The following is an 11,445-nucleotide window of genomic DNA, read 5'->3' as shown; positions in this document are numbered from 1 at the left end:
AACTTTAACCAACCAAAAAGTACTGATCTTTAGTTCTATTGTTTTTCTCAAAGACTTTGATTTTAGCCTTTGAGGAAGAAATTTGAGGGTCATGACTCATTACCAATAAATGATTCAATAAATTTCACAATCCAAAATCTACAAGAATGTTCCAACCATTCAAAACTATTTGGCGGTTTCAAACCAAGTCAATCCTCTTTTTATCTCTCTCTCTTACAAACTTACTTAATTATTAACATCTGCTTTTATGTATAGATTAAAGCATCTTCATTAAACAAACAATTGATAACTTAATTGATTCGATCCATATTTCCGATGACCGATCAGCTTTTATGGATTTGGATTCTTCTATCATCACTGGTAAGCTCTTAACCACTATTTCATTTTTGATTTATTGATCTGACCATCTGTTTTATTATGTTTACAGATCCTTTCATGTTGATTGAGAGCCAAATGCTTCAAGTTCAAGGATATTGATCGGTCTGACGAATACGATATAACAGCATTGCCAAAAAGTCCTCCTGCGTTCTCAGATTCCATGTCAGCTTCGATGGTTCTCTGTCGTTCACGTCTTTTCTTCGATATCGAATCTGCTTCTTCCTCAGCCTTTGTTTGGAGCTCAGAAAGTTAATCCGCTTCTTCAGCCTCCTTTTCAGCAATCACTTCCATTGTTGCAAAGAGGCCCTTTCGGTTTCAGCGCCTCTTGATTTTTCTCGCTATCAGAATCTTCAGACACCTCACAATCAACTTTCTTTACATGATAAGATTGGGAAAACCAATGCAGATCATAGGTCTTTGGTTCCCAAATTAGGTAAGATTGAGGATGATGCGATTGGGTTTGAAGAGCTTGCTGAATCAGGAATCAAAGATGTGAATGTAGATCAGGTATGTGGAGAATATATATATATATATATATATCATGAAAGGAAAGAAAGAAAGTTGACTTGGTTAATTTGATTTGGTTATCAGAGTTTCTCACATACATATTTTAGTAACAGGTATGAAGAAGGAACTGAAGGATTGTAAAAGAAAAAGAAAAAATTGAAAAGGTTAGTAGAGAAGGAAATGAAGGAGAAGACAATTTTGGATGGAAAGGAGGATCTGATGTTGAAATTGAAGAAGAAGATGACATGGATGAAGATGAAGTTTACAAATTTTTTAATCATTTGAATGAAGAACACATCATGATTGAAAGACCAGCCGATCAACCACAAGGAGCACTAGATCAATCATGAACCTTTCAGCTGATAAAGTAGGATTTACATCACTTTGCAACACACAAAGTGGAGGAGAATTATCATTCAAAGCACTTGAAGAAAATTCATCAGAAGATCAAAGTAAATGTAAACCAATAGTAAGCCTATCAAAATCAGAATCAGGATGTGATTTAAATTGAAATCAAATTAGAAAAATGTATGAACTTGATGAAGCATGAACACATTTCATCTTTTGATGGATTTGAAACTGATGATTGATAAGTGATTGATGAAGGAGATCATGATATTGCATTAGAATAATTAGATGGAGTTTTGAATCAGACTCATCCAAAAAGAGTTTTGAATCAGACTCCAACAAATAGAGTTTTGAATCAGACTCATCCAAATGAAGGTGAACCAAGACCATCAACCAAAAAACAGAGCAGAAATTGAAATCAAATAAAAACAATTGAATCTAACAACAACAACAGTATCATCATCATCATCCAAATTTTTAACTTTGGCATCTATTCCTAGAAGGTTTTTGATTTCAAAAGAAAATCTAAAGATGAAATCTATGGGAAAGTCCAACTGAGTTGGAGAAGTTTTTGTATCAAAATTGAGTTAAAACCATTGAGTAATCAAAAGTTTGGGAATGATTGGGTTACAATTAGAAGGATTGAAAATGAATGCATTCAGTTGAATTTTTTCCCTTTTTTTCCTGTCTTTAGAATTCAAGCAACTGATTTGGTTTTGTTATTTTACCTTCTTTTTACCATATCAAAAAATACCAAGATAGGTTGTTCATAACTTGGTTTGATTCTCAAATAAAAACTGCTTTGATTGGTGTGACATTATTGTCATCCCTATATCAACCTAATTAAAATTGTCAAAGGTAGGACATCTTCAACAACTTCTTTGATGAACTCTCCCTCATTCTCCTTATTACAAATTAACAAACACAACACTCCAACTCTCTACATGATCATATCTATCCAAATCAGACTGGCTACCAACCAGACCAATTCAAGGCTTCTAGGCGATATCATATCAAGACTGAGATCTCAGTCCAGAGCTAAGAAACTCGATTTAAAATGACAAATTTTGATTTGATTCCAATCTATGAATGATTGGATTTTACCAAATTCCACTCACTTTCCAAGTTGTGAATTTTGAAAAAGTCTGGAGCTGATCATACTTTTTATAAAACCTGATGCAGATGCTGATTGGTTATGGAAAAATTATGCCCAACAATTGATTGAACTGATTCATTGGAAACTTGATATCCTGACCCACATTCAATTCAAGCTTTGGATCACTTTTTCAATATACAAAGATGTGATTGAATTCACTTCAGAGAACAAAAGCTCTCTATCACCATTTCTATATGTATGGTTTCACATAAACGCTGCCGTCTTGAAATTTGTTGTCAGCATCCAAAATCTGGTCTTACCATTTGCACTTTGGATTCTGATGTTCAGGTCTCTTGAGAGTTCTGACAATGGTCAAGAAGAAAAAGAAAATGATACAAGATGTTCCACATCCAGAAACTGGTCTTATGGTTCTTCAGAGACCTAAAACCATAGGAAATATTGATCTCTAACACAATGATCATTCCCTATCTATGTGATTAAATCTCAAAGTTTCAGACCGTGCAAAACGTTCTCTACATTTGACCGGAAGATTATCGGCTTGGATGCTTTGGGTGAATTGTCTGATGTCAGAGGCATTGTCTTAGAAATGCCCAAAATAAATAATGAGCTCCCCATTCTATATTGATCAAAGGCTTTGAATGGCATGAAGCTCAATAGTATGTTTCAAATGACAAAATTAACATGATCACGCCCAATAGTGTGCTACAGCTTTTGAAAATATAAAACCCCTGATGTTGGTACGCCTGGCTTTAAAGGAGCATGCATTATTGCTCACATCAGTCAGCTTGGATAGCATTGGAAACAGCTAAAAGCAACATTGTTTTCAGAGCTTGACATGGTGGCGCCCGCCACCCAATTGGCTAGTGATAGGTTTATGATTGAAATAATTGAATAGTTTTGATTTTGACACTATTTTTTTTTACTCAAGTTTGCTTATTACGTTACTGAGCTCATGCGGTGGCGTCATTGTAACTGCATTGTTCTTGAGTGCTTAGGTTATGTGGTCTTGTGAATGGTTCCGCGTTTATTTTGGTGAGTATCAGTTTTCTAAGCCATCTTGTGGCTCTGATGTTGAATTAGAAATCTGTTTCCCCCTATGACATGCTATTTGTGCCTGGGGTGTTAAGTATTATGCCTTTGTATAGCATTGGTTGTTTTGTTATGTCCGTGTGGTACGATGTAGTTGTGTTATACTAATTTTGACATAGGCTTTTGTGTTCTGCGGTTTGAATTTAATTATTAATGGTGGGTGCGTGAATTAGTCTTGCTATGGGTCTGCTGCGGTATTGCAAAGAATTCCTACTATCAAGATGTGTAATATTTTTTGTTCATTTTTGTGTTGGGGTACAGGCGGATGATGGATTAGCTCATTTGATCTTTGTGAAATGCGATTTGAATCAACAATATGAACTTGGTCGCATTGGTCGACGTATGAAGATACAAAATTGACATTAGTTGTAGTTTTTCTCTGGGGCTGCGCCGCATTGTTTTTCTTGATTTGTTTGGGTCACTTTCTTGCTTGCGTGGCATGTTTCCCCAATTCTATCTGATCAGTTTTTTGAGATGGAGTCATAGTATTTAAGATGTGCTTTGTGGTGGTTGGTTGGCTCCTTTGCACATTGTTTTTTGTTATATTTTGTGTCTTGCTATTGGAATGCCTTGTGGCGATCAATTACCAGTTCTCATCATGTGCCATTCTTTTACTCTTCCAATTGAAGTAGTGCAGACAATCATGTCTTATCTCGTTAGTTCTTACCATGTCAACCTTTTCGAAACCCTCAACAGCGCCGATAGTGGCTTCTTACATCATAGTATCATTAAATATATCCTCAAGCTGCGTTTGTTATCTAAATCATGGGCGATAGCAATTGGACCGTTTGGCTATCGGTCACTTTGCCCAATTAATGCTTCAATGACCAAGAAAGTATTGCAGAGATTTGTTAACGGTTTCATGATTGGCGGTTGCACTGGCTTACGTCAACTTTCATTGGATCGTATTATGTATCAAACCGATGGTGTCATTGATCCGGTCTCAAACGCTTGCCTAGATGTATTAGGCATGGATGTTGGTTCAACTTGGTTGTCAATGCAGGAAGCAGCTCAACTTATCACTTTATGTGGCCGTAATATCACTGATCTCAAACTTAGTTTTAAAAGCTGGATGGGTTTCTCTAAGAATATGTTGGATGCTATTGGAGGTCCTCATTCTACTTGGCAGCAAGATACAACGCACCCGCAACGACTCAAAGTCTATTGAGGCTTTGCTCACTTCAACGACCAAATTGGAATCTTTATCTATTCATTGCATTGCTCTAGATTCTTTAGACCTGCGGCCTGGTTCTTTGCGGAACTTGTCACATCTTTGGCTTGCTACTTATCCTGAAAATCGAGCAGCTTTAACCCGCTTTTGTAAGGATGTAGCCATGGATGTGAAAATATTTGAATGCCTCTCACCTGAGAACCGAGAAGACATCGCACCAATGATTGTTTCATTACGGAACTCAATTGAAATTCTTTTCTTGGAGTGTATCCCAGACAATCTACCCAGTGATTTGTGCACAATGTACTTCCCTAAACTTACTGTCCTTTGAAGCATTGGGTCAGGTATTATCCTCTCGAACCTATCTTGGTTACAATGGCCAGTTTTTGCCTCGTTGGAAGTGTTCATTACAAGTTATTCACATTCAAGAAAGGACTGGCTCAAGATGTTGACTTGCCCTGTTCGGGCTGGGGTGATTTTACCAAAAAACTTCAAATGGATCATCTTCACCTCCTGGAAAGGCCGATCTATGCGCGATGATGAATTGGTCCATGCTTTCTTAGCTTATGATATTAAGTGCCTCTTCAGGCCCGAATTGACTCACAGAGATATGTTGGTATGTGGAGCTCATGTTTTGTTTTCTTGTCTTGTTTACTTATGATAATACCCTGGTGTTATGTTTTGGACAGGAATCTCTGGAATAACTCGTATGGTTCGGGCGCATTAATCCTATCTTATAATTGGCGAGATCGTGTTTCATGGCATGTTATTTATGGCTTTACTTCTGAACAATGGCCTGTTTGTGTTTGCCAATATCACGCCACATATATCAAAATTCAATTGACTTATGTTCTGTCAACTTGATCATGCTTCCGTTTTGTTGTGTTATACTTTCAAATTTCTTGATATTAAATTCTTTATGTAGTTTGTTTGTTGTGGTCTGGCAGTGTCATAGCCTATTATGTTTTGAGTTTTTTCCAACCTGTTAATTCACTAATATTTGCTTGATACTTATCTTAATTCTATGGTAACATTTTGTTGCGCGTGGTTTGACTCATTTTGTCCTGTATGTTTCATAGATAGATTCCACTGATCTGCTTATGATCTTGACAATTATCTCTGATACGAGATAATACCTAATATTGACTTTACTATGAATGTGTGTGGATAGTGGGCGGTTTGAGTTATTTTCGTGATTGTGCGTCACTTATCATCTTGTGAGTTTAAATGAGGGTGTATAAAATGCAATCACTACGCTTGATTGTTTGGGTTTTACCATGTTCAATTTACTATTTGTTTCCCATGTGCAGGAATACGTGGTGCACATATTGGGTTTGTCTCAAGTTGTGAAACGGTTAAATACGTTGTGTGAATTTTGTATGTTTCCATTTGGCGTCATGATTGCTTGGTTCATTTTCAGGATTGTTGTAGCGGTATGGAGATTTTGGGACTGCTTTGAAAGGATAACGTGCAGGACCTGATAGTGTTGTTGTTTGTGTATTGTTGGCCAGTTTCACACATTTGAGCATGATTATGTTTGTATGGACTGAGTGAAATCTTTACTGACACTAGGGTAGCTTTATATTTCTGGATGGCGCTATAATGTTACTGTGTCATGGAGTGTGTGCTGATAGGGATCTTTGTTTTATTGCGCCTGTCCGGAGTATCATTTCACGGGTCTCCGTTTATCATATTCTTGTAGCATGTGATTTAGGTTCATTGGTGCAAATTGGTCATGAATCACTTACCTGATGGAAGTCTAACTTCTTTTCCTTGTTTGTTATATAGGGTCTGCAATAGTGAACTATTGCTGTAGTTGTGTCCTCCAATTCCCAAGTTTACTTCACCTAGCATTTGTGCGTCATGTCTTTAGTGGCTGCTAGTAATACTAATTCCTTATCTTTTGGTTTGCTACCAGTAGAAACTTTAGATTTAATCATCAGTCACTACGTCAAAATGGCTCCTCGTGCTGCTTCAGATCCTATGAATTGTGCGGACATGGCTTTTTTATTGCTCAATTCTTATAAAGATTTGTTAAATCTACGATTAGTTAGCAAATCTTGGGCTTCAGCTGTTATTCCTTTTGCTTATAAATCTGTCTATTTGTTATCGCCAATTATGTCCTCCGGTTTTTTGAAATTGTGGAAGTCTCCTGTGTCATTTTCTTTTTCTCATCCGTTGCGCCATATTTGCTTCAATCGTCTCTTGTTTGTTTCTGATCGCCTCAGGGAGCAAGTGTTTGAGGGTTTATTGAGTGATGATCATGAGGGAACAGATGCTGTGGCAAACATGTTGGACACATCGGCAATTCCAATGGATGTGGTGGCAGGTATCATTAGCACTTGTGGTCACAACTTGGAACATCTCAAACTCAAATTTGCTAACTCGGTCGGCTTTTCACCTGGCTTGGCGAGTGCAATCAACAATATCAAATGTCTCAAGGTGTTAATAATTCATGGTAGCAAGGAGGTCATTGTTTTAAACGAATCAAATTCTATTAAATCAGTACTCGAATCAACACCTCATTTAGAATCGTTGTCAATTTCGTGTGGCTCTTTGAAACCTCTAGATATAAAACCTGGGTCTTTACCAAACTTAACACACCTGTGGTTGCGATGTCATTCCTCAAACTTGAACGCTTTTGGGGTTTTATGTCATTGTGTAAAACAAAGCGTGAAGTTACTGGAATGTATACCAACCCAAGATCGGGATCTAGCTGGTCCAATCATTCTGTCGTTCCGTGAACATTTAGAATCTTTCTTCATGGTATCAATTCCTTACCGCTTACCACATAGTGTTGCGCATACTCATTTTCCTTGACTACGTGTTATACGGTGCATGTCTTTCGATGCCCAATCAACATCCGTGGCTTGGCTAAGCTGGAAATTCTTTTGTGGACTCAAGGTCTTGGTCACAAGTTATTGGCACTCAAAAAAAAATTGGCATTTTTTGTTGAAACATTTGGAATACGTCCCTGTTAATTTTCCTCCTAATTTCAAAAGCATTGTGTTTATGACTTGGAATGGGTCAAGTGTGGAGGATCCTGAATTGGTGGAATTATGCTCTCTTTATGGTATATGTTGTGTTTTCACTAACGAATTGACTCACACTGATTTGTTGGTATGTATCTTGTTCCATTTATTTAGTCCATTCAGGTTTTCTTTGACTTATGCTTTGAATGTTTTGATTCTATAGGGTTCTGCCAGTTGGTTCAAATGATATTAATGTTTGTTTTGACTTTGTTTTCGGTTTGGTTCCTTGTATTTGTTTTGGTTGATGTCTGCATTTAATACTTGAACCAGTCTGATTGGTTGTTGGTTGTTTGTGAGTCTGACTTCACATTAGTCAGATATAAATATGTTTACCTGTTTTTGTTTTAGTGTGCTGTAGTGTCTTTGATTCTTGATTTTCTTGTGGCCTTGATGTTTGTGTGACTTTTTTGTCTGGTCATTTGTATTGGGTTTGCGAGGTTGGCTTCATTTGTTAATTCTGTTCTCTCTGGTTCAGTTTAGTACATTGGTTATATATCAAACTTGGCTTCAAAGTCCGTGAGCGGCGCCCGCCGCTGAAATGCTAGTAGAAGTTTAAGTGAATTTTATAATGATAAAAAACTACTACACTTTATCGTAGATGAAGAAGAAAGGGAACAATACAAAAGGGGGACAAAGTCCAAGCCTTATATATCTGATTCCACAATTAATAATGGTCAACAGCTCTGAAAAACCAAAAAGTTGGCTAAAAAGTTGGTAAAAAGCTATGATGCAATGATTCAATGATCTTCTACCAACACCCAAATCGAAACGAAACGCACCGAAATATCGGGTTATTTTATTTCGTTGCGAAGGTACCGAAACGCAATCAAGCGAAATCGCAGTTTGAACCGAAACGCTTGAAGTCCCCAAAGGGTTTCGGTGCGTTAGATAAACCGCAATTCGAAACGAAATCAAACCGAAACCGCAATTTATTTCGGTTTTTGCAGGTACAAATAGGATACAAAGATTGGAGAGGAGGAGACACATATATTAGGAGTTGAAGTTTTAGCTTTGAGATAATCAAAGAAGTATACTATATTCAATAGATCAGGTGATTCAAGTTTTTTGAGCTGAACGAAGAAAGAAAATGAAGAAATCACATTTGTTGAAAGAACTACAACTAGAAAACATGTGAGAGTCAAGTCTTCTTGAGCCACTTTGACTGTAATCTTCTGGTAATGATGGACAATGTAAGGGAAGAGACGTGACAATAACTATCAGCAGCGAACGATAGCTTTTCTGATCATGCACGATAGCTTGTCTGATCGTTCTTCCCTTTACAGGGTATGATGACGCTATAAAAATGATGCTGTCACCCAAAAATGTTGATTACACACCTCATCAGCGAAATGTGAAACTTTATAGACGCTCAAAGTTGGAGCAAGCTCAAGAAAAGTTGTGAGAGTGGGTTTAAGAGAACACTTGAACCTGTTCAAGACGGACAAAAGGAACTGGACGTGAGGAAACAACTTTTGGACGATGTCAATAAAAAGTTCAGATGAGGAAAAGAATGCACAACAGTTCGAAAAGGAAGAGAACTACTGATAGGTGAAAACCTCCTCTCACTTCTCTTTTCACATGTAGTGGACTGGGAAACACCTTGCCTTCACCTTTAACAAACTCGCAACCAACCGCAGCATATTTCGGTTTGTTGCGAGTTGCGGTTCATCAAATCTGGTTTCGGTTCGGTTGAACCGAAATCACGATTTTGCTCATCTTATTTCGGTGCGGGAGGACCACAATCACATTTTGTTTCGTTTAAACATCTAAATCGCACCGAAATCGCACCGAAACTGAAATATGTTGCGGTGCAATTTGGGTGTTGCTTCTACGCTTCCCAATTTTGCCATTTTGAGCCATTTCAGCTAGTACAAACATGTAGTATGATGTAATGTGATCTGTAAATCTTCTTCAAGTGATTCATTTACTCATATGCCCAGCTTTCTCATGTAATACTTCTCTGCCAAGTCTTTTAGTATGATCAATCTGATGTGAGATGCTGCTGTGAAGATAATCAATAAGCTGATCTTGTGATGATTCAATTTATCTTATTAACTGTCCTCCTAATAATGATGAGTAATGAAATGTTTGATTATAAACAAAATTTTTTATAGATGCAGTGTTACTAATCAACTGATTTACTTGTGTAAATTGCAATTACATGTTAAATGCTTATAGTCAATCTTGTAATGTATGCTTATGTAAGATTACTTTTGATTTTAAAATCTCCAACTCACCCCAATCTTTTATGCTACACCCCATTCCTCTTTCCTCTCATTGTTCATCTTGACCTCATCCAATCCTCATCACTACCCCTTTTCTTATCTTTCCATCACTCCTCGTTCTTCTTCGATGCCTCCATTCAATAATCCTTTAGTAGTTCTATCATCTCAATCTTTGATTCCTCATTCATTCAATGATGTCACATCTCTTTCATCATTCATTTTGGTGTAGAACTCTTTCAGTACACAGCTGAACAAAGAGCCAAGAAGGGGATGATGAAGACACAAATCAACAACACACACAATCAAAAGAGAAAATAAGTCTTGAGCTGGTGAATTGAAAGACTTCAAACAAAGAAAGAATTGCCCTTCTTAAAACTGGGACTTTGATTACTGATGAATAAATTTAAGACCTTCAAGTCTTCGGATTAATAAAAACCAGGCTGCAAAAGGACAATAAAATCAAAAATGGCACTTTCTAGGCGCACTCAGGCACCTTAACAATAAGCAAATGAGCTTACAACTCAACAAGAATTCAATTGAAAGATGAATAAGGGTCTTATATTATAAAATCCCAACTTTCACTAGTTGTTTACCTGGATGATGATAATGAAGGATACAAAGCTTATTCTAAATTCTAGTAGTCATTTTTGCTAACTAAAAGGCTACCAAAGGTAGGAAAAGAGACACTTGTATATATCAAAATTGAAAAGCACACAAAAAAAGAAAGTAGAACAAAAACACCCCTCAAACTCAAAATTCACCTTCATACAACTTTTTCACAAAATAAATCTCAATGAAACCCCAAAATAAAGTTGATATACAGATTCAGCACACATAGATTGACAATGTACAAACTTTCAAGCTTACAATCAGCACTCAAACTTAGCTGTTTACCACAAACACCCAAATTTCCGCCAATTTACCCTCAAAGCTGATTTAAAATAAGAAAAAGGGACTGTATAGAAATTCTGAAGACAAAGAAAGAAAGAGAATTTGGCTCTCTACAACTTTGCTCAGCCAAGCTAAACTCTAACTCTAATGGCTGATAGTGTAAATGGAGATTGACAATTGAAGGAAAACTTTGAAATGGGGGTTTGGTCATTTTACCACCCCGTATTACCACTAATGTTGATCAAGATGATGATTAAAATTAAAGTTATTGAGGAATATGCAAAATTAGAGTCTACCCCAACTAACATCTACCCTGAAATAGTGCTGTAGGACCCTGGAATGCCCCTATTAATGGTACCCATTTAAAAAAGTCCTTTTTGGAGTCCCGCGGATCCCCACTCCTGCCAAACTGCTAAGTCCATTCCTGGCTTTGCCCATACCTCTAAGAGGGTCATAATTTTCCTCAGACTTCCTCAAGACCTGTTGCAACTCTGTCCTTCTTTTGAAAGTACCTTGACAGAGCGTGAGCAAAAGAATGGATTTGCGCGGAGAACACTGCAGTCCGACACATGGTAGACTGATGCAGGCTTTGGCTGGCTCTGCTTTTGCACCAATTGGTGATTCTGAAGGATTGTTCAACTGCTGCAAAATCACCTCATCAATGCTTTTGCTAGACATGATTTGATA

At 37.2% G+C, this 11,445-nt stretch overlaps 3 protein-coding genes across 3 annotated transcripts; all 3 read left to right on the top strand.

The window, feature by feature from the left end:
- Window positions 1-538: 538 nt before the first annotated feature.
- On the top strand, window positions 539-1,235 carry MELLADRAFT_102614 (uncharacterized protein; the record flags this gene model as incomplete). Its single annotated transcript, XM_007405809.1, has 3 exons — window positions 539-626; window positions 812-885; window positions 1,050-1,235. 3 exons carry the CDS (start codon window positions 539-541, stop codon window positions 1,233-1,235), a joined length of 348 nt encoding a protein of 115 aa, XP_007405871.1.
- A 2,847-nt stretch (window positions 1,236-4,082) lies between these two features.
- MELLADRAFT_102613 (uncharacterized protein) lies at window positions 4,083-4,941 on the top strand (the record flags this gene model as incomplete). Its single annotated transcript, XM_007405810.1, has 2 exons — window positions 4,083-4,548; window positions 4,667-4,941. The coding sequence occupies 2 exons, from the start codon at window positions 4,083-4,085 to the stop codon at window positions 4,939-4,941; spliced, it is 741 nt and encodes a 246-aa protein (XP_007405872.1).
- Window positions 4,942-6,473: 1,532 nt separating this feature from the next.
- On the top strand, window positions 6,474-7,430 carry MELLADRAFT_102612 (uncharacterized protein; the record flags this gene model as incomplete). The annotated part of the gene is made up of 3 exons (XM_007405811.1): window positions 6,474-6,715; window positions 6,839-6,929; window positions 7,053-7,430. 3 exons carry the CDS (start codon window positions 6,474-6,476, stop codon window positions 7,428-7,430), a joined length of 711 nt encoding a protein of 236 aa, XP_007405873.1.
- Window positions 7,431-11,445: the final 4,015 nt, after the last annotated feature.

This window comes from Melampsora larici-populina (assembly GCF_000204055.1).
Source record: "Melampsora larici-populina 98AG31 unplaced genomic scaffold MELLAscaffold_4, whole genome shotgun sequence".
In the NCBI taxonomy this organism is placed as follows: domain Eukaryota; kingdom Fungi; phylum Basidiomycota; class Pucciniomycetes; order Pucciniales; family Melampsoraceae; genus Melampsora; species Melampsora laricis-populina.
The sequence above is the reverse complement of the archived record's forward strand: the minus strand, read 5'-3'. Positions and strand labels throughout refer to the sequence as shown.